The 21,913-nt window shown below is 53.1% G+C and overlaps 9 protein-coding genes across 9 annotated transcripts; 4 read left to right on the forward strand and 5 right to left on the reverse strand.

Annotated features, from left to right (window-relative positions):
* Positions 1-11: 11 nt before the first annotated feature.
* Positions 12-935, forward strand: M409DRAFT_19115 (uncharacterized protein; the record flags this gene model as incomplete). Its single annotated transcript, XM_033804793.1, has 1 exon — positions 12-935. The coding sequence occupies one exon, from the start codon at positions 12-14 to the stop codon at positions 933-935; it is 924 nt and encodes a 307-aa protein (XP_033672033.1).
* Positions 936-1,143: 208 nt separating this feature from the next.
* On the reverse strand, positions 1,144-4,964 carry M409DRAFT_19116 (uncharacterized protein; the record flags this gene model as incomplete). Its single annotated transcript, XM_033804794.1, has 3 exons — positions 1,144-3,454; positions 3,512-4,721; positions 4,772-4,964. The coding sequence occupies 3 exons, from the start codon at positions 4,962-4,964 to the stop codon at positions 1,144-1,146; spliced, it is 3,714 nt and encodes a 1,237-aa protein (XP_033672034.1).
* Positions 4,965-6,663: 1,699 nt separating this feature from the next.
* On the reverse strand, positions 6,664-7,803 carry M409DRAFT_19117 (uncharacterized protein; the record flags this gene model as incomplete). Its single annotated transcript, XM_033804795.1, has 1 exon — positions 6,664-7,803. The coding sequence occupies one exon, from the start codon at positions 7,801-7,803 to the stop codon at positions 6,664-6,666; it is 1,140 nt and encodes a 379-aa protein (XP_033672035.1).
* Positions 7,804-8,901: 1,098 nt separating this feature from the next.
* M409DRAFT_19118 (uncharacterized protein) lies at positions 8,902-9,213 on the reverse strand (the record flags this gene model as incomplete). Its single annotated transcript, XM_033804796.1, has 2 exons — positions 8,902-9,040; positions 9,095-9,213. The coding sequence occupies 2 exons, from the start codon at positions 9,211-9,213 to the stop codon at positions 8,902-8,904; spliced, it is 258 nt and encodes an 85-aa protein (XP_033672036.1).
* A 2,958-nt stretch (positions 9,214-12,171) lies between these two features.
* On the forward strand, positions 12,172-14,157 carry M409DRAFT_51359 (uncharacterized protein; the record flags this gene model as incomplete). Its single annotated transcript, XM_033811780.1, has 1 exon — positions 12,172-14,157. The coding sequence occupies one exon, from the start codon at positions 12,172-12,174 to the stop codon at positions 14,155-14,157; it is 1,986 nt and encodes a 661-aa protein (XP_033672037.1).
* Positions 14,158-14,683: 526 nt separating this feature from the next.
* Positions 14,684-16,265, reverse strand: M409DRAFT_19120 (uncharacterized protein; the record flags this gene model as incomplete). The annotated part of the gene is made up of 3 exons (XM_033804797.1): positions 14,684-15,647; positions 15,698-15,996; positions 16,053-16,265. The coding sequence occupies 3 exons, from the start codon at positions 16,263-16,265 to the stop codon at positions 14,684-14,686; spliced, it is 1,476 nt and encodes a 491-aa protein (XP_033672038.1).
* A 1,453-nt stretch (positions 16,266-17,718) lies between these two features.
* Positions 17,719-18,047, forward strand: M409DRAFT_19121 (uncharacterized protein; the record flags this gene model as incomplete). The annotated part of the gene is made up of 2 exons (XM_033804798.1): positions 17,719-17,909; positions 17,966-18,047. The coding sequence occupies 2 exons, from the start codon at positions 17,719-17,721 to the stop codon at positions 18,045-18,047; spliced, it is 273 nt and encodes a 90-aa protein (XP_033672039.1).
* A 399-nt stretch (positions 18,048-18,446) lies between these two features.
* M409DRAFT_51361 (uncharacterized protein) lies at positions 18,447-18,862 on the reverse strand (the record flags this gene model as incomplete). The annotated part of the gene is made up of 2 exons (XM_033811781.1): positions 18,447-18,803; positions 18,854-18,862. 2 exons carry the CDS (start codon positions 18,860-18,862, stop codon positions 18,447-18,449), a joined length of 366 nt encoding a protein of 121 aa, XP_033672040.1.
* A 373-nt stretch (positions 18,863-19,235) lies between these two features.
* Positions 19,236-21,837, forward strand: M409DRAFT_35856 (uncharacterized protein; the record flags this gene model as incomplete). The annotated part of the gene is made up of 2 exons (XM_033810458.1): positions 19,236-19,401; positions 19,463-21,837. The coding sequence occupies 2 exons, from the start codon at positions 19,236-19,238 to the stop codon at positions 21,835-21,837; spliced, it is 2,541 nt and encodes an 846-aa protein (XP_033672041.1).
* Positions 21,838-21,913: the final 76 nt, after the last annotated feature.

The raw sequence follows: 21,913 nt of genomic DNA on the forward strand, positions 1-21,913 counted from the left end.
CGACAACAAGGATGTCATTGCAAGACATCAAACACATTGCGCTCGTCCTCTCCGGCAAAGGCGGCGTCGGCAAATCCAGCGTAACGACCCAACTCGCCTTGTCCCTCTCACTGCAAGGCCACTCGGTAGGAGTTCTCGACGTCGATCTCACAGGCCCGTCGATTCCACGTTTCTTTGGCATTGAGAACTCGAAAGTCACGCAGGCTCCGGGAGGATGGCTCCCAGTGCCTATCCATGAAGGCCAGGACAATGAAGAGCAAGCGAATGGACATAGCAAGAAGTTGGGCAAGCTGAGCTGCATGTCTTTGGGGTTTCTGCTGGCCAACAGAGGAGATGCTGTTGTTTGGAGAGGCCCCAAGAAGACGGCTATGATCAGGCAATTTCTCTCGGACGTGCAGTGGGGTTCTTTGGATTACCTGCTAATCGACACGCCTCCTGGGACAAGCGATGAGCATATATCACTGGTGGAAACATTGCTCAAGTCTGCGACGCCTGAACAATTGGCTGGTGCAGTAGTAGTCACAACACCACAGGCTATCAGTGTCAGCGATGTCAAGAAGGAGATTAACTTTTGCAAGAAGACGAATGTCCGCGTCCTGGGCGTCATTGAGAACATGGCTGGATTCGTGTGCCCGAACTGCTCGGAGTGCACGAACATCTTCTCGAAGGGAGGTGGTCGAGTCATGGCTCAAGAGTTTGCTGTCCCGTTCCTTGGAAGCATTCCCATCGATCCAATGTTCATTCGACTTATCGAAGAAGGCAAGCGTCCGCGATATCCCGAAGGAACGATCATCGAAGGTCAAGACATGCAGACCATCACCAACACGGACGACGAAGACATCAGCGGGCTTTTGGTTGAAAAGTATACTGCTTGCTCGCTTTGGCCCCTCTTCAATGGCATCACGAAAGAGCTTACTACGGAAATCGAACGATGAACTAAGAGCATACACGTTAAATGCTGGATGACAAAGACGCCGGCGCCATGCATCATATCTTCCCGTCGCTTCCTCGCTGCCAACCACCAAGAACCCCAAACACCGCCCTCTGCTGTACACTGTATCTGGATTGGCCGTTATCTGTCCATGCATCGCACACAGCCGTTATCTAAACATCCACTCTCAACAAGAATCGTACCGATAACTCTCAAATTATGCAAAGGGGTCCCACGCAAATCGCCGGCACTGAGCTCGTGGATGATCTTGCCGACGACGATGACCTGGTCGACGACGAGCTGGTCGACGTGGCGAGAGTACTCGACGTGATCGTGATGAAGGAGCTGGTCACCGTAGTTCTGGTCCCCACCAAAGTCTGAATAACATTGACAGTCGGGCAGACGACTTGGTTTAGGAAGTTGGTGGAGCACGATGTGACCGTGCTGGTTGTTATAAACGTCGAGACAGGCACGGTTATGGTGATCTGCGTGCGACTGACTGAGGAGCTTGTCGTGGATGTCGAGCAGTCAACGGCGCCGACGCCCAGGAGGCCTGGCTGGGGAGTGCACTCGGAAGTTGCGACGACTGTTGGCGTGGGCGTTGGGCTTGAGCACGCTCCAATACCAAGGAGCCCAGGTCCGCACGTAACGGAGTTTGTTGGCAGCAGAGGGGGAACTGATATCGGAGGGACCGAAATCGAGCCACTCACGCCGACGGAGCCTGAAACCGCCAAAGACGCAGACAACCCCAACCCCAACGATCCCGAGACTGTTGGCAAAGGTACGGCTGGCAAAGAGACGGTCGGGAGCGTGGTGATGCCGCCCAAGACGGATGACAATCCAAGATTTGGTGTCGATGCGGGAGGATTGTATACAGTGGCTGACCGCGATGTAGCCACGGTAGGCACCGAAGCAGCTGCGCTCGTACTCGTCACAGGGGCGCCGTTTCCATTGACCGTGATAATACGTTTGGCAACCAAAGCGACGGTATCGGCGATGTTCGAGCCTTCACCTGCGGGTCCAAGGTTGCTGATGTAGAGACAGACGTCGTTCTCTTCGGTGACGGCGATGCATCCAGAGAAAAGCGAGCAGCGAATCGAGCAGGGAAGGAAGCTAGCATCAGAAGGTGCACGCTTCTCTAGCGCCAAGGACCGCTCGTCGACCAAGCGGCCCGTAGATACTGGTGGCGAGATCTCCGTGCGCGAGGGGAAGGTGTAGTTGCACAGGATCTGGTAGTTAGACCCGTATGCATCGAGATAGGTGACGCCGTTTCCATTGGGACAAGACAAATCAATCGCAATCGCAGCACTGAAGTCCGTGGTAGCAGCAATGCTTTGTCCGTTCTGTGATTTGTACGAACAGATCCCGGTCGATGACTGATATGCCACAGTAGTGCAGCCTTGCACGCCGCCGCAGGAGTTGACGCAGCTTTCGAGGTCCGGCTGCAGAGCCGTCGAAATCTGGTAGCCGACGACATCGGTGTTGCATACGATCGAAAAGGCTTGACCTGAAGGTGAGACGTATGCCAAGCCTGTGTCTCCTGGGCATCCGAAGATGGGGAATGCGGTGGCAGTGGGGATGAGAGCGTTGCTGCTTGAGCCGCCGCCGCCGCCGGGCAGAGTCAGAGAAGGTAGGATGTTTGTTGAAGGGAGAAGCGAAGATAGAGGGTTGCCGCCGGATCCAGAAGGTAAGATGTTAGTTGGTAAGATCCCAGAAGGCACCGAAATTGAGGAGACCGAAATGGATATTGGTGGAGGCGACACACTCGGAATCGACACAATCGGAATCGACGCACTCGGAATCGGCACACTTGGTATCCCTACACTCGGTATCGAAATTGAAGACACGGACAACGACAGAGGTGGCACCGTCAAGCTGAGATCCGTGGGGACTGAAATTAAGGTGGTGATGCCGCCCAGACCTGTCGTAGGAACCAAATTCGTCAGGGATCCGGTCAGGCTGAGATCTGTCGGTAGGCTTACAGTGATGGACGGTACGACGACGGTGGGCGTGATCGAGATCAGTGTCGGGAGTCCATTTGCATCGGTGGTCGAGATCAAGTTCGTGCCCGGGCTAGGGCCGTTGATGGGAGGGATGATCCCTGAAGGCAGCGAGGTCGGCAAGAGATTGCTAAAGGACGGAAGGCTGCCACCGGGGATGCTGATGGACGGAACGACGATTCCTGATGGCAGGCTCAGGGACGGAAGGCTGCCACTAGGGATGCTGATAGAGGGGAAGGCGCCTGAAGGCAGCGAAGTCGGCAGCAAGTTCGTGAGAGATGGAAGGCTGCCACTCGGTAGAATGTTCGTGGGCAAAGTGACGAGTGGTGTAATCGATGGGATAGCCGTCAGGTCATTGAGAAGAGAGCTGAGGGCACCGCCGTCGCTGCTTGGATTGAGGAGTGAGCTGAGGGCGCCGCCGTTGCTTGGATTGAGGATCGAGGAGATCACAGATGGAAGGCCTTGGGATCCCAACAAAGACGAAACGGCTCCAGGAATGCCTTGAGTTGGATTTACGAGGAGACTGCTCAACTAAGTCTCGAGCGATGAAATCGGCAGATTTGTTATGGGCAATCCAGACGGGTTGAGGGCACTGCTCAAGTCGTTGATCAAGCTGCTGATGGGCAAGTTTGGACTTGGTGTTGGCAAAGCTCCTGTGATATCTCCAACCAAAGACGACAAGACTCCGCTAGGCCCTCCGAGAATGCTGCTCAAGTCGCCGAGCAAAGACGAGGCAGGGACGTCTGTTGGCAAGTTGTTGATCTCTGACAAGATCGAAGAGACCGCATTCGGCAGGTCTGTCGTGATAGGAAGGTTGGTTGGAACGCTGATGCCAGAAGTCAGATCGTTCAGCAGGGAAGAGACGCCAGCTGGAAGGCCAGAACTGACGCCTCCAAGTATGGAGGATATGGCGTTCGGGACCTCCGTAGTCAAAGGTAGATTCGTCGGAAGGCTGAGACCAGAGGTCAGATCGTTCAATAGGGAGGAAATGCCATTAGGGGTCCCCGATGTTGCCCCGCCAAGCAAAGACGATATCGCATCGGGCAATTGCGTAGTCAAAGGTAAGTTTGTTGGAAGAATCGTGCCAATCTCGCTGAGCAGCGATGAAATCGCTCCAGGAAGCTGTGGACTGATGGGCAAATCTCCAAGTAATGGTGGCAGCGGGTTGTTGCCTCCGACCAGGTAGTTGAGCAATCTGACAGCAGCTACGCGGTTCGATGACCCCTGAGCAGAGCTGAAGCCTTGAGACACGCTGTTCTGAAGGTAGCAGGTGCCGGCGCCATCTCCGTCGGTTGCGCCCTCATAGTAGAAGCCAGTACAGTACTTCGCGCCTTGGTCGGTGCCAGAGCGATCGCACTGCGAGAAACAGTCGTTGAAGGTGTCGACCGCGGGTACTGATGTGTACACAGTTCCAGTGGCCGTCGCACCGCAGTCTACGACGAATGGCAGGAGATTTTGGATGATCAGCTTGCCATCTGCCTCTGGGCAAGTATACGATACCGGTGTTCCGGATGGCAATGGTACGGTCGGAAGAAGGGCCGAGACAGGAAGGGACAATGTAGGAAGATCGAGTGTTCCTGACGGGTTGATGGTTGGCAATGGTAGGCGCGAGCTCCCTGTAAGAGGTGGGATCGTGATGCTGAGATCTGGTATCGAAATCGGCGGCAAGGAAGGCAGACCCGGAACGCTGAAAGTTGGTAGAGAGGGCCACAAGCTGGAAGCTAGCGATATCAGACTACCGCTGTAGTCAGATGGCAGAACGGTCAACGTGACGACAGAGGGACATCCACCTGAACGTTGTTAGTCAGAGGCAAAGACATTTGTCCCAACGCGTACTCACTCGGAACGCTAGGGGTGATTCCAGCGTTGTTCGCGTTGCCGGCGTTGTTCGACGTAGCAACCGGGTTCGGCACGCCAGGGAGATTCGACGACTGAGCATTCGCAAGTCCGAAGTGGAGGAGTAAAGGCACAAGGGCCGCCATGGCAAACGAGTGGCCGGGTGTACTGTGCCGTCTTGGAATTTCCAGCGACATGGTGTCGAAGAGATAGTTGTTGGAGGAACGGCACGGCAGAGGCGGACACTAAAGACCGTCACCAGGGAGTTGCGATGGTGATGCGAGCCTGGCGTCCTGGCTTGCGTTTCCATCGCGACGCTGGCGTTAAGAACGCGGTCGTTGTTTGTGATGATGGGTAGCATGGTATGGAGACAAGACAAAAGCAGATTAGGGAGATGCCGGGTGGGCCGGCGTGACTGCAGGACTCGAGGTCTGAGTGGACCTCAACGCTATTCCAAGACTCGCTATACGGTCAATGCAATTTTCTTACCACCTTGGGGGAAGGCAGGAGGGTCCCGTCATGCCAGTCAAGAAGATCACTGAGCGTAGACCGACCCCATGGTAGGCAATATTGCGTCTCTCGTAAACACTTCACATTACCAATGCACAACACAGGCCGGTATGACGGCTTGTGGCCTGGGACGCCAACAGCGTGAGATGAGAGCCAAGGGGTGGGTTCTCACACTGATGATGCTGCATACCAAGTCGTCTAAGCGGCAGTAAAGTAGACACCATGTTTGGCATGGTCGAATGTGGTCGGGACATAAGCTTGGACTTCCCTCGCCAGATCAAGTACCGGTTCTTTTGGATCGATGCATCACTCTTTTCAGGGTCTAGAGAGTGTGTGTCCATTGGCCCAGTCCGCACACGGTTATCTTTGGCACCAGACATGCATAGTCGCGGTCGACACGTTAACGCGACATGAGATGAAGTCGCATCGGTCGGCATACCGCAAATCGGTCCGGCGTGCCCGGTCTCAGCCCAGCGATGCGGTGCCACATTCCAATCGAGGGTCAAAGCCAGTCAGTGTCGCCCCGAAGAAATTACCAACAGCTTGGAGCCCTCCTGACGCGGTCCGCTTCAGTCATTTTGTCGGTCCGTCTGGGCTGGACTCTACGCTGTCAAGCCGGGACAAAGCCGAGTCGTCCATCGGCATTCCGTAGATGTTGTGTCTTCGTTTTGCAATCAAACCGGTGTGGCACAGGTCTCATCAACATGTCATAGCATGCAGATGTTTGTGGACGCGGCAGCGTCATCGGCTTGAAGAAGATGTTGCAGTAGCAAAACATTCGATTGTGTGTGCCCGTGTCCGAGGTTTTGTATAGCCCAATTTGAGGACCATTTCCAACATGATTGACATTTTTGAATATTATTCGCGCAAAATGAACTAGCGGGAGCATTGGTTCCATTTCCCGCACGTTCTGTTAGGTCTTGGAGTGATCGCTGGGTTTGCAAAAAGATAGAACGCTGAGCGCTTCTACAATTCAACGTCAGCGAATTGTCCCTACGATCAGTTCTTGACAATACTGACCGTGAAGGAATCGAACCAACATCTCCAGCGAGCCTGCCATGCAGAAGACGGGCCGGACTGTCACGTGTTAGCCTCAGCTCGTTCGGAAGCTTCGGGATTGGTGATGCTCACATCATAACCACTGCAGGACGTTAGCAATCATTGTCGCGCTCTTTCCACTGAGCCATTGCACTCACTTAGACCAACGAAGCCTGTTTTCTGCTATTGGAGAATGCACGTTTTGAATTGTTTATAGTGCTTCAGACACGACCGAGCCTATCTCGACAGGCGACGGCAGCACGCTTCCCAAATGGAGCGCAAAGGGCTTAGGCGAGTATCGAAAGTCCGTCCAGATGAGTTGGCGTCCTAATCTTTGGTATTCGTGACTCAACGGTCGCCCGAATCTCTGCCTCTGGCCTCCCCGTTTTGCTGTGCAGAGCTCTGCGCCACGCTCTCGACCGGAGCGTTATCTCTGTACAGCCAAAACTGAACAAAAACAGCAAAGTCTAGGAAGAGTGTTCCCAAACTGCCGATGAGCCAGCTGAGATTGACCAGAATGTAGAGGCCGTAGATTCTCCCAGCTTCACCAGGTTTGCAGCTGCTCTCGCGCCAGTGTCCGTGCGTGTGACGGCTGCATATCGGCTCAAAGGCAAAGATTGACAGCACATATGTCAAGTTGCCGATGCAAGCGAAGAGGAAGAAGAGCGCATTGAGTCCTTCGGTCGACTTCCTTCGGTAGTTCAAGAGGAGTTGGGGTACCCGGCTTCCAAGGTACAACACAGCGCAGATGTATCCGAAGATCTGGCCCCAGACGCTGAATTTGAGCGAATCGGCCTGTTCGTCCGCTGGGGATTTGCCATTCTTGCCCTCTGGTGGGGCCGGACTGAGGTAGTAGCCAGCGACACCGGCTAGCACGACCAACAAGATGGCTGTACTGTTGAAAAGAATGGCCTGAAGCCAACTTCGAGGCTGATGAGGCTTCAAGGCCTCAGTGTCGTCCGAATCCATTGGTTGAGGGTGTATGGGCAATGCTGGGGAGAGATGAGAGGTGTCCAGACTGGCCAATCGTTCGCGGAAAGTCGATGGAGATCGGTGCCTGGATGAATGTTCCACGTCCGCTGCACTGGGCTGGTGGCCATTCGCATGTCCGTTCGATATCAGAGGAGAGCGTTCTGTCGGTGCATCGTCGCCAGTATTCGATGGCTTGTCCGGCCTGGGATCGCGCAGTCTGAAACCGGTGTAGTAGAAGTATTGGCCCAGCAAAACGACATCAGCTGCAGTATAGTAAATGGCCAGGATGATCATCGTAGCCAATACACCTTGCAGGACGGCGCCAAGGATATTGAACACGTCTCCAGCCAGCCATATTATGATGAATTCGACACTCAGGCCCTCCGCAGAACTTCGCCGGAAGTTTTCAATGATTTGAGGCGAGAACACGACCACCCAGCAGGCTATGGAGATAGAGCCACAAATTCCAGAGATGGCTTCGATGTCCAGGCTGTAGCCTCCGGATGGCGGGAACATCGTGATGTAGATTCGCGTCTGTATTCGCGAAATGCGCTCTTAGATTCGCGCGTCGATGCAGGCACGGGAGTCGCACAGTTTATCTGTTCCTATCCAGTCGAATACTCGTCAAAGATCCAACAGGCCGAAGAGGAGGTATATTTTGTCCGTCTGATGTAGATGGGTTCAATGTTGTTGTGAGCCGAGTCATCATGATGAAGCGGTGGCCTTCAATTTTCGTTCCATTGGCATTACCTAACAAACTCCAGCGCTAGACTAAACCTTAATTTGAGCCTCATCATGCTCGCCCAGCCTCCTTGTTCTGCATCTCTATGTTACACAGACGGCCATCTGCATGTGACGAGAAGATGCAAGATGGAAGTATACGACTGCGACCATTGACCTGGCTTAGATCACCGAAGATGATGCCGAGTTCTCTGCACGCCGCTAGCAGGATGACGACTCCGTCAGAGAGGACAATCGTTGAGGAAATATTATTGCCGGACAAGAGCATGCGAACCTAAAGGCTGGAGGTGACCATCAATTCTTCGCTCAGTTTCTCACGGATACTTTCGTCAATGAAGTTGCTCACTTGACTACAGCAGTCACAGAGCTCGGCCGTGAAAGGGGCTGCGAAGTCCCTCTCGCCTTTGAAAACCCGATGTTGAGAAGCGCAAAATCGTCATGATCCGATTGTCGAGAGCAGCGGCCTATGTCTTTGTACGACAGACTCGAATTGGACGATCAAGTAGTACACTCATCGTTTCACTTCGAGTACGACGATACAGTACAGAAGACAATCCAATGTCGTCGCTCTGATCATGGAAAGTTGCGACGAGCCGACACAACATCAACCTTTCGTTGGAGGTGAGAGTTACATACCTCCGTAATTCACGAAGATGCAACAGACATCATTGACTGAGTAACGAGATCTTTTCTCAATCATTTCAGCAGTCTAACTGTCATTTCAAGATGGTATCTGTTATCCAATCTTATGCCCAAGCATTATGCCCGGTACTGTTTCGATCAAACGCCAACCCAATGCGACGCTTCATTCGTACAAACACGCTCAATCGTACAAAGATTCAATCAAAATATCGCCGTGGCAAGTTCACCGGCTTATGACGAAGTCGAACTGATGGAGCCATTGCTCTTCTCAGATGACAGGGAAGCCATGCGGCTGTCTCCTCCTGACGATCGCCTTCTTGATGAGGTGGTGGCCATCTCAAATTGTTGCTTGGTGTGTTGGTGCATGATTCTAGACGATTGTCAGCTTTGGATCGAGTGCGGCTACGGAGATAGAAATTCTTACCTCTGGTAGGAGTCTCTGGCGGCGTCAGGGTTTGCCAAGTCGAATTGCTGCGCGAAATGGTCTTGAGCCTCGTGCTCGCTAAAGTCGTTGGAGGCATAGACTTGAGTTTGGGAAGGCATAGTAATTGATTTGTTGGTGGTATATGCCGTTCGATTGAGTAAGTGGTGATCGACTTTCGACGTGAAGGTGATCGTTTGGATGGTCGATGAGTGGCTTTGATGACTGCTTGAAGTAGTTGCTAACGAGATGGAGAAAATAGGAATAGGACGAAGCTACAACTATATCAACGTCGAGAGACGAGACTGGAGATACAGCATAGCGGGGACCCTTCGTCAGATGGATCTTCTGGCGATGATGATTGAACACGGCTCGAGGACAACAAGCGACTTTCTAGCGCGACGCAGCGGAGCCGCAGGAAGGGACCACAGACCCATCACTCTAGCCAGCCATAGAGGAGAACTGCAGCAAGAAAGATGGGGCAATAAAGCATCAACCACACCTCTTGGCCTGTCAGCAGGACGATTGGTTCGATGACCATGGAGGGTGGGTAGACGTTCGGCATCGAGCTGGGGTAACTGCATTCGTGGGTGCATGCGTCGGCTGCAAGCTGATGTAGATCTGTCTTGTGAGGCTCGAGGCTAGGCGCACAGGCCCTCGTCAGTGACGCTTCTGACGCAACCCTGCTGGACCCTTCATGTGCGTGCGGATGAGGCCGCCAGACCCTTGTTTCATAGACGAGACGCCCGTGACGGTCTTGCTGCATTTGTTGCGGACTTGTGGCGAAGATGGAAAAGCAAAGGATGTTGGTGTACAGCATATGGATCCTCCTTGCAAAAATATGCCTATCGTTCGAGCGACGAGCTGAGAGTTGCATCGTTCGTAGGGAGCCTCGAGTGTCGAACGCTCGAGATGAGTAAGCAGCGTAAGATGGATGCGGTGCCGTAATTCCTTTGCTTCCTTTGACAACATTCGTTCGCGTGGAGAGTGTCCTGAGTGGCCATGCGTGGGTTAAATCGTTGTCTTGGCATGAGTTCACTGACCCACTTTTCCGTTACTCCACTGACGTTGCAGATCCAGCTAGTTGGAACCGTAACCCCTTTGACGACCACGACGCACGAGACCTCATGCTGTTCGTGAACTTTCATTGTTCTCTTGAGAAAGGGTCTATCAGAGAAACAAAATCTGGCCTGACTTCATCGCGGGTCACCGAAGAACGACCTCAGCGACCCTTTAGCACGTGCATTGCACCCCAAGGTCGAAGTACAACGCCTGTGTGGACCAGCCACCAACCGTGCCATGGAGAATATGGTACTGTCCGTACCGTCTGCGTGCGTCTCAACAATCTTTTTGAAACAGTGTGCCTGCGTTGCTCCTGCTGCTGAGGAGAATCCATGGCATGACATCAAAATTTCTGGTTGTCTGCCAGAGTGAAGACGTGATGGACCCTGAAGGCGCGTCATTGCCTCCGCTCGAGTCAAGCGAGCACGTTTGCCACGAGGGGCAATGGCGATGAAGCGATGCGGCTCAATCCTGGAAGAACATCATGTATCACAAGCACCCTAACGAACCATTCATTAGCCCAGCAGTTCAAGCTTGATGATATCAGGTGCTCGACATCCTCTGCCTCTTCTTTTCCCAGCAAGAGACCTAGTGCTTCCTTCGATCTGTTGAGACGACATTCGACTGCTTCTCAACAAAGCCTTCATCGCTAGCTCGAGCATCGCGAACCTCGAACCATGGGGCCATCGAGCACGCGGCAATGGTCAACCTCCAAAGCGAGCCAGGTACCACAGGTAGGGCATGTCGCTTGACGTCGGGCCAGGGGCATGGGTCACCATTTCGTCACCGCGCCTGGCTGCGATAACCCGATGACAAGGTTCCTTGATCTCGCCGCATACAAGACGTCCACAAGCTGTATACGAGGACCTGAATTCGGAGCCATCGTCACCGTCATTGGGAGTGGTTCGAGCACCTCCATACTCGCTCATCAGCCAACTCTGGTGTTTTCTTGGAAGAGAAATCAAGTATTTCGCGTCGTCCACGCTCTACGGGCGTCTGGTTTGACCTGGTCGGGATGGAGACAACGAGGTCGATGCCCACATGTGCGATTATGCCATCGACGATGGCGCCTGGTGCGAGCGTCCAGGATTAATCGTGATGCGATATCGTCATAGCTGACACCACAGCTTTATGATATCATGGCGCGAGTGAGGCCAACACATGTACAACTCGGCGTGCCCTCGTCAGAGAAGTTTTCAGTGTCTTTGGCTTCGTTTCCTCGTGGCAGATCTTGCTGTCATTGTATCATGTGCGGATGTATGCATGCCGGTAAAAGGAAGGTGTGAACTGTGGCCATAGATCTTCCGGGACACAATGTCTAACCACGATGTTGAGCTCTTGAAATCGTAATGGCGTCGTTTCCAATTGGAACCGGGGGATCTGTTATTGATACCTGACACCTGCCCTTGCACGTGCGTGTGCCCTTTGCTCTTGTTGGCGTCCATTTCCCCTAAGCTGTGGGGCATGTCCTTTGCCGCCTCTGTAGTTGTTCACGCCTGCATTGGGGTTTCCAGCAAAGCGTCCTCCAATTCGAGCCAACAACGCCTGGGCTATGTCTTGCTTCGGCTTTGGTGCTCAAGAAGGTCTTGTCGTCTACAATGCCTCGGTGCTGGTCTTTTTTCCGTCAGCCATGAACACCACAAATGACCTGAGCCCGACGCTTCGTGAACTCCTGCCTCCCTGGAATTGGCACATGAATTTGCTGTAGCCTTTCACGGTAACCGGGATGTCCAAAGGAGACCCCATCAGAAGTCACTTGTTGATGTCTGGGTCGTGTGCTCTTGGGGATGTTTTACCCCAAAACCCTATGCTCCAACCCTAACGAATGAGAGCAGCGACAACCAACGGACCGTACCGCAGCCGTCTCGCTTCTGATTGCCGATCATCGGAAGTGGGACCTGGGGGACTCAAGGACTGGCATTGTTTGACTACATCACGCTCTCGCGACCTCACCCGAATGATGACCCAGCAGACAACCAACTCCTCCAGCACTGCTCCTCTGCTGGCTCATACCGACCATGGATAAGCTGACCGACAAGATCGCGGCATTGCCGCCGAATTCGAACTACTTCTCGCTCGAGTTTTTCCCGCCGAAAACGCAGCAGGGCTTCTCCAATCTCAATGCCCGACTTTCACGTATGGCGCAGGCTCTACGCCCGCTCTTCGTCAACGTCACATGGGGCGCCGGGGGAAGCACGTCGCAGAAGTCGCTGGCGCTGGCGGAGATAACACAGCGAGAGTTGGGCTTGACGACATGTTTGCACCTCACGTGCACAAACATGTCAAGAAAGCTGATCGACGAGGCTCTCGACCAAGCAAAAGTGCTGGGCATTCGGAATATCCTCGCGCTGCGGGGCGATCCTCCAAGGAGTGAAGAGTACATGGACGATAGCGACCCCAAGGCGCAAGAGGATGACAGCAACAGAGATTTCAACTGGGCTGTGGACTTGGTGCGATATATCAAGAAGCAGTATGGGGACTACTTCTGTGTTGGTGTAGCGGGATACCCTGAAGGTCATTCAGACCAGTCACACCCAGAGGATCAGTCTGTTGAACACGACCTGCCCTACCTCGTAGAGAAGACAGCTGCTGGAGCGGACTTCATCATGACACAATTGTTCTTCGACGTCGATGCCTACCACAAGTACGAGAAGCGATTGCGTGGACACGAGTCTGGGGTCTTCAAGACTATACCGCTCATTCCTGGATTGATGCCCATCCAGAGCTATCAGATTCTTCGACGGACGACCAAGCTGAGCCACGCAAACCTGCCAACTGACATTCTGAAGAGGCTAGAAGCTGTTAAGGGTGACGATGAGGCAGTCAAGAGAGTTGGAGTTGATATCCTGGGCGAGATCGTAGAGAGTATGAAGAAGTCGGACAGTGTTGGCCCGCGAGGGTTCCACTTCTACACGCTCAACCTGGAGAAGGTGGTTGCTCAGATACTTGAACGATGCGATCTCATTCCACCTGAGCCAGCACCACAAGAGGCAGACGGGGCTGTTGCAATCGAAGAGAGTGATGAGTTCGTCATTGTGGACGATGCTAAGAAGAAGGCACACAGAAGAAAGTCATCAGTGGCAAACTCACAAGCTCGTAACAGGGTCATCGTCTCTCACACTCGGGCCTCGAGTGTAAGCAGCAACCGCACTTCGGCATTCGAGGCGTTCGACGATGAGGCAGGCGTCCCGAAAGAGAAGATCAACAGTCGTGCCAACAATCTCGCCATTTCAGAGGGCAAGGGATCTCTGGGACGTGAAGCTACTTGGGACGACTTCCCCAATGGACGTTGGGGTGATGCTCGATCGCCCGCATACGGTGAGATAGACGGATATGGAGTTAGTCTTCACGTCAGCGTACCGGAGGCTAAGAGACTCTGGGGCGAGCCGACGTCAGCCGAAGACATCTCCACCAGCTTCAGGAGACATCTTGAGGGAGAAATTGATTCCATGCCTTGGTCAGAAGAATCGCTGCAGCCCGAGACTTTGACAATCAAGGACAAGCTCTTGGCTCTGATCAACAAAGGCTGGTGGACTGTGGCTTCACAGCCTGCGGTCAATGGCGTACGATCTACAGATCCTGTCTATGGCTGGGGTCCCAAGAACGGTTTCGTCTTTCAGAAGCCTTTCGTCGAGTTCTTCATACCTTCGGCAGATTGGAAGAAGCTCCAAGGCAAACTCGATCAGCATCCACAAATCACTTACTTTGCCGGAAACGGCAAGGGAGACTTCATTAGTTCCGATGAAGAATCCGTCAATCCTGTGACCTGGGGAACTTTCACTGGCAAGGAAATCATCACGCCGACTATCATCGAAGCGGTCTCATTCAAGTCGTGGCAGGAAGAGGCGTTTGGTATTTGGGCGGAGTGGCAGAGGATCTATCGACCTGGTTCAGAGAGCAGCAAACTGCTGGAGCGGATTCGGAAGGACTACTGGCTGGTCAGCGTGATTCATCACGGATTCTTGGAAGAAGGCGCACTTTGGGACGATCTGCTGAAGGAGTAGAAAGTACGAATGACGATTACGATGGAGCGTGGGCGTGGACGGGGAGTATGGATGGATGGATGCATGGCGAAGGAGTATAGGCAACTCTATCGCGAGTTAAACGACGTTCGGAATACAAAGCTGACACGGTGTTCGCTATACCCATTCAAAACACATTATCACAATCCCTCGTCTTCCGAACATCAGTGATCTCGGTCAACTCAATCACAATCAATATCGAATTGAATTGATTCATTAACTCCACTCGATCCGGCCTGTAAATTGATTGACGTTGATCAACTAATAGCTGGAATTACTCAATACTCAACTAATATTGATTGAAATTGATCGAGACAGCCGTTACTGCCTATTTAGGCAGCCGTTAGGCCCCTGAACCCCTAACGGCGGCCGTGCACACGTGCTTATTTACGTGTTTGTTTACGTGTTTTAGCGTGGTATAACGGCTACATCCCTCAATGCCAAGCAATCACATTCGATCAATCATTTGCAACTAGTTGCAATGTGGGCGAATCAGCGAGCAATTCAATCAGATTAGTGCCTTAGATTGATCTGATTGAGTTGATTCATAACACTGCCGAACATTCAACGGCTTCAGACTGAATCTAATCTGCCGGTCCACATAACCCTCCAGCTCCGACGTCTTGACCAGCCCTTCCCTACTATCCACCCTCTGCACCCGCGCCTGCAGAGCCGCGACATCGTCGATCTCCGACTCGGAACTCGAACTGGACATCCTCGACCGCGCCATCACGACATTCTCGGGGTCTTCGGCTAACCTCATCGCTCCGAGCGGACTGCGCTTGACCGTGCCGGTGCTGCTCGAACTCATCGTCCTGTCGCTCTCGCTGAGCTTGCGAGGCGGGGGCGAGGGTCTATCCCCGCTGATACTCCGGCTGTATACGCTGCTTAGGGAGTTCTGGGACTCGTTGCTTCTGTTCAGGGCCGTGAGGTTATCTTTGGAGAGCGCTGGGGAGGGCGGGGTGATGATTCTGACGACGTTGAGGCTGGAGTTTGGGTGCAGGCCGTAGAGTTTGCGGGGTGGGTAGATTGCTGTGTGGATGGTGGTTGTTGGTTGGTGGTATTTCTCTGGGAAGTACGCTGGGAGGGGCGGGAGGGGCTCCGTTGGAGGTGGTGGGAGGTGGACGCTTACGTGGGAGCGGATGGAAGCTAGCGAGGGGCGAGGACGGAGGAGGGAGGGCGCAGAGCGGTGGCCTGTGTAGATCCCTAGGCCGAGAGGTTGTTTTGGTTCTGAGCAGGCCAGGAGGTGGGTTGTCGAGTAGCTGCAGGGTCCGATGGCCGTTTGGGTGGAAAGGGAGGAGGAAGAGCGGCATTTGAACGACATGTCGGAGAAGAGGGGTGGACGGTCGTGGGAGGCTCGGTAGGGGAGGAAGAGTGGGAGGAGGTCTTGCTCTGTGATGTAGCCGAAGAGGTGGCAGCGGGAGGGCTCGTGGACCATGTGTGAGAGAATGAAGAGGGAGGCGCTGGCGAGGCTGTGGCATGTTAGGCGTACTTCGTCGATGAACGTGTAGATTTAACTCACGCGGTTATTATGCATGCCAGCATCTCGACACGGTTCACGACGCAGGTCGTTCCCACGTCTAGTGGCATGGTCCTACTATCACTTTCGGGTTGACAAGGCCATAGTACTCCTCTTGATGCCGTGAGGACGATTGCTAGAACACTGGTGACGACCCAAGCGAGGACCAGGAATCGCCTCAGCACGAATGTGGCAAGAGATTGGTAAGTATCGACTCTTTCGCTCTGCCATCGATCCCGAGCGCGCTTTCGAAGATGTGTTGTGACATTTTGAAGGACCAGATAGAATAGGGAAAGGCAGCTCTGCGAGGTAATGTCAGCATGCGAAATTGGCGTGCTTCAGAGTCTTGTTAGCTTACTCCCACTAGAAACATGACTATCGACGGGATGTTGTTTGTGACCACTGCCTCCACCGCAAGGGCGTATATTGCGCTTGCTGCAACGTACAGAGCGCTCCATAGGAGGATGTGCTGGCAGATGATGATCATCACACATCCCGATGTTGTCGACAACGACTTCGATCTCGATACCACCGACGACCGCTTCTTCTCCGACAGATTCTGATAGCGCATTTTCGACGTGGACAATCTTCAGCTCGATGTGGACCAGATATTGCAACGTCTCCGTCTTGTTGTTCTAGCTCTTCGGTGCTGATGTTGGACATGCTGAAGGATAGAACGCAGAGTCCAGGGGTGAGAAGGATTACCCTCCACATGGGAGGCTGGCAGAGCATGAGGAGAGGTTGCACTCATCATGCGAGGAGTAACAAATCGATCAAAGCCACGTCCAACCGTCGCGTCGCGCTCATATCGATAAAAGCTGAAGAGCGTGCATATCCTGCATTCCTGTGGCGCGACGGCGGGTAATGGCTGATCTGTGGAATGTAGCTTCGTGCCGAAGCACTCGACGATGCCGATAATACTGGGGAAAGCAAGAAGCAGGCAAAGAAGAAACGACATAGTTTGTAAAGGTATACTTGTGTTACGTCGTGGAGGTTAGAACGCCCCTGAACTCGACTGAGTTCGAATTTGAGCACCGCAGCGCGTTGAGCGGGCACTTTCGAAGCTGTGTCGAAGGGATTCGTGAGGCCATATTGAATACGTCTTGGGCAAGGCTTCCTTTGGTCTGAGTCCTAACTGCGAGGCATTCAAGCGATAGATCGGAATAGCGAGGTCGTCTTTAGCATCAGAGTCCTGGGATAGCCAATGAGCTGTCCTACAATTCTGCTGACCAGGCCGGGACACAAGTCTCGCTATAGCGATGCAAGTATCTCGCCCAGGACTTTGACGGGAAATTCTCACTGACACAAAAGCCGACTGTCGTCAAAATCCAGCAAGCCATCACGTTCGTGATCACGTTCTAGCACATCATCTCGCCATCCCACGCGGGAGGTGAGCAGCGCGGCTGGCTCGCTGGAATGTGTGGCCTGGCAGCGCTGCGCCACTTCGAAAAGGATTGAAGTATCGAAGTACTGCGGCGTCTCAAAATCCGGCTGACCATGCAAAGCCCCTTCGGTTCAGAGTGGGCTCAAATCAGAGGTTGGCGATTGATACAGCTGTGGTGCTGTGGTTGCACCATATCGTCATCTCTTCCCTCACGTCTGCGGGGAGACTGCGGCGCAGTGTCGGTGCATTGAGTCGTGTGCGGCCGTGGAGTCTTCGAGATTGAGGGAATAATTGAGGAACTGCAGGTATTTGAGAAAGAAAAAGGCATACTTGTTGTGAGTCTGTCGTCGGAGCATTGTTTCGCAACAAGAGCCGCCTGAAGCAGAGAGGAGGAAGGTTTACATCCCACGCGTCAGCCACAGAAGCTTAAAAGACCCTGAGTTTGTGATTATCATTATAAGCTCGCTGATTGGTCGGACTCTAACAGAGGAGCATATGCGTGACTGCCTATAAGCCGTTTCGCCATCCGTACTACTCCTTGTGCTGTACAAACGCCTTGGAACAAGCCAGAAAGACCATCAAAACACCTTGAAACCATTCCAACGATCAAAAACCTGTCCTACAGTCCACACCGATCAAAATGCCGATCAGATCAGTACCAAGAGTCCTGCAAGCACTGCGCTCCTACTCCACTACCGCCAGAGCCGTGAATCAAGACCGGTTAGGAGCTGCCACAGCGGTCGCATACTGGTGTGCAGTCGTCAGCGCACCTTTCGCTGGCGCGTATGCTATCAGTCAAGCCGCTGGCAAAGACAGCCGTTCGACGACATGGTCTGCCTTTCGAAATGTAACAGTTCTCTCACGCTCATGCTGACTTGAATGTTCAGGCGCCAACTCAGCTTCCGTGACTGTCTTCCTAGCTCTTCCTTGGACGACTACGCCGGCGCATACTTGCGACTGAGGAGATAAGGATGGTTTGAGGGTGGTCAGAGAAGAGATGTACTTTGTGTTTTGAGATATCCCTACGGCGAGGCGTTGGTTTGGCGTTGACATGTGGTATTGGTTCGACGCTTGTGGGTCTGGTCTTGTATGGCATAGCGGTGGGCGATGGCGAATGAACGGGACAAAGCAAGATGCCCATTGATGGTTGGTTTGATCCGGCTCGGTCCTGATACCCTGCGGCTTTCCTATGTTGTAATCATAGGACCTGGGCTCTTGTATCCATTCAATGTACGAATGAGTTCAGTCCTTGCCGTCCGCCTGTTTCCTTCGTCTCCTCTTTCAGTCTTTTATCTTACACCTGCCCATCCATCTCCTCATCCACCTGCACCTATGCCCAAGCTGCTTGTCCTCCTCATACACATATCATCAACTGAATCTATCCCCTTTTCTTGATCTGAACGGCTCCGCTGCTTCGTACTTCCCTCGTGATTCATTCCCCTCCGCATGTGTTACTGGTGCGGGGTCCTCAGCAGCCTCTCGACTTGGCGAAGGACGATCTGATACCGGCGGCCGGCTGGCGTCTGGATCTCTTCCGCCCGATTGTCCCATTCTCATGTCTCGTGATACAGCTTCCTGTACTCGTAGTCGCTCGCGTTGCTGTCTTCGGCGTTCCTCGTCAAGTGCTCGCTGTTCTCGGTCGGCATTGATGCTTCGTTTCGCAAAGTAGTATGATCCGCCGCCTGCGATAATGAGGACGCCCCAGCCGTAGCCTACTGATCGAATCTGGTTCCAATGAGCAGCTGTGGTCGATGGTTTGTTGTTTCTTGACTTACCGTATTCATTTTGTGGAGGTTGGAGTGAATCGCTGAACGCTGGACGCTGAGAGCGGGATAAATTGAAGTCCAATGGCCCGGAGAGCTTGAGTTAAAAGGGTGAAAGTTGTCAAGATCGTTCTGGCCGTGATTGTCATCAAGTTGTAGGAAACATGTGCGGCGAGAAGAGCGAGGTGGATCCAATCTTCGGAAGAGAGCGCATGTGCTCCGCATTTGAGTTTCGGCATATCCCGAGCGGCTGTGCGACCACATCAGTCACCAACTTCGCCGCCACAAAACAACTTCAACACTCGCACGCCTACGGTCATCGAGGCTGGGTAGTGGTGTCGAGACCATCCAATACCATCACTCGAGGCTGTCAAGGACGTACGACTCGACCAAGATGCCGCCGAAGCGCAAGGGCACAGGGCCAGCGGGTGGCCGCCCGTCTAAGAGAGTGGCTTCAGGCGTGAGCACACCCAAGAGCATGGTCAGCGACGATGACTACTCAGAGGGAGACGAGTCGTCCGAAATGCTGAGCGAGAGGGAGGCGCCGACAAAGTATGACAGTGAGTGGCGTCGCCCTGTACTGTCTGCTTGAAAGCCAGGCGCTGATGGTGTGCAATGTAGGTGTAGTCAAGAAATACCAGCCCTCGACATATCAGAAACCACAAAACGCCAAATCGTACGGCGATGCGGCAAGCCATCTATTCAAACCCAAGCGTGACTTCTTCAGCGAGCCGCTGAAGCCAGACCACCATCTCAGACCTTTATGGATATCCCCTCACAATGGCAAAGTTGTACTCGAGACGTTCGCACAGGGCTTCAAGCAAGCGCAGAACTTCTTGATCAACATTGGTGAGCCGCAGAGCCGAACTACTAACATGCACGAGTATACGATCAGCCCGAACAGTCTATTCGCCGCTATATCTGTCGGCCTCACAGAGCAGGACATCATTCGCGACCTCGAGCTCTTCTCGAAAACAAAAGTGCCGCAAAATATCATCGACTTCGTCCGCGAGGTGTCACAGTCCTTCGGAAAGATAAGATTGGTGTTGAAACACAACCGATATTTCATCGAGAGTCAAGATACTGCGGTGCTACAAAGACTACTCAGGGATCCGGTGATAAGCTCATGTCGAGTGCAGGATTCAGAAGAGCTACGGACCGAAAAGGCTGCCCAGAAAGGAGGGTTAATCATTCCAGGGACCAAGGATGCCGCGGGAGTGAGAGAAGCTGTTGCTCAAGCTCAACAAGCGCAGAAACGAGAAGGAGATGATGACGAGTCGGACGATGAATATGGTGGCAAGGAAGCCGAGAAAGATATGACAGACTTCCTTCGAGAGGAAGAAGACGATGATGAGGTCGATCAAGTGCACTCCTTCGAGATCGATGGCGAGAACATCCAACTCATTCAAGAGCATTGCAGTACCAAGCTGGGTCTGCCGCTTACAGAGGAATATGACTTCCGGGCAGACGACGCCAATGCGACCCTCGACATTGACCTGCGGCCGAACGTACAGATTCGATACTACCAGGAACATGCACTTAGCAAGATGTTTGGTAACGGTCGTGCCCGAAGTGGAATCATTGTCCTGCCGTGCGGTGCAGGCAAGACTCTTGTCGGCATCACGGCAGCTTGCACCGTCAAGAAGAGTGCCATTGTCCTGTGCACTAGTGCCATGAGTGCTGTGCAATGGAAAGAAGAGTTCAAGAAGTGGTCGAACATCAATCCCGAGGACATTGCCATCTTCACCTCTGGCGAGAAGGAGAAGCTCAATCAGAAGGCCGGTGTGATCATCTGTACATACAGCATGGTCACGCAAAATACCCGCCGTGCGCACGACAGCAAGCAAGTCATGGACTTTATCACCTCTCGAGAATGGGGTCTCATGGTGCTGGATGAAGTCCACGTCGTACCTGCTGAGATGTTCAGACGGGTGACGAACCGCATCAAGACTCATTCCAAGCTGGGCTTGACCGCCACCCTTCTTCGAGAAGACGACAAGATCAAGGATCTGAACTTTCTCATCGGTCCCAAGCTCTACGAAGCCAACTGGCTGCAACTAAGCGAGGAGGGCCACATTGCTCGTGTGCAGTGTGCAGAGGTTTGGTGTCCCATGACGACCGAGTTCTACAGCGAGTACCTCCAAGCCAAGACAACGAACAAGCGTAGTTTGTTGTCGACTATGAACCCGCGCAAGTACCAGGCATGCCAATTCTTGATCGACTATCACGAAAAGCGAGGCGACAAGGTGATCGTCTTCTCAGACAACGTGTACGCACTTGAGAAATACGCCAGAGGTATGACGAAGCCATTCATCTACGGAGACACGAGTCAGCGGGAGCGGGAAATAGTATTACAGAACTTCCAGCAGAATGACGCGGTCTCCACCATCTTTCTTTCGAAGATTGGAGATACTTCACTCGACCTGCCAGAAGCTACCTGTCTGATTCAAATCTCATCACACTACGGCTCGCGACGTCAAGAAGCACAGCGGCTTGGTCGCATTCTCAGGGCAAAGCGCCGAAACGATGAAGGTTTTAACGCCTTCTTCTACAGCCTCGTGAGCAAAGACACAAATGAGATGTACTACTCATCAAAGCGACAAGCGTTTCTTGTCGATCAAGGGTATGCCTTCAAAGTCATCACGCACTTGAAAGGCATGGAGAACATGAAGAACTTGGCGTACAACACTCAGCAAGACCGCATGGATCTCCTGCAGGACGTACTGCTGCAATCTGAAACAGCTGGCGATGTCGAAGACATCAAAGACGATCTGTTTAGTGACCGGAACGTTGCCAGACAAAAGAAGAAAGGCGGCGTGCGTCGACAAGCTGGCACCTTGTCTTCGCTGGCTGGTGGTGAAGACATGGCGTACATGGAGTATGCCAGAGGCAGTAATGCGAACAAGGCATTGGCGAAGCCGAGAGATGCATTCTTCAGGAAGGAAGATCGCCTCAAGGAGAGGAAGAAGAAGGCTGCGCAGGCCTTACTGGATTGAGGTGTTGGTCTATTATTTACGTGTGGTTTGCAGTTCAGACTGGGTGCGATCATAGGATACCAGACTGTGACGAGCA

Source organism: Zasmidium cellare (assembly GCF_010093935.1).
Source record: "Zasmidium cellare ATCC 36951 unplaced genomic scaffold M409scaffold_6, whole genome shotgun sequence".
Lineage (NCBI taxonomy): Eukaryota > Fungi > Ascomycota > Dothideomycetes > Mycosphaerellales > Mycosphaerellaceae > Zasmidium > Zasmidium cellare.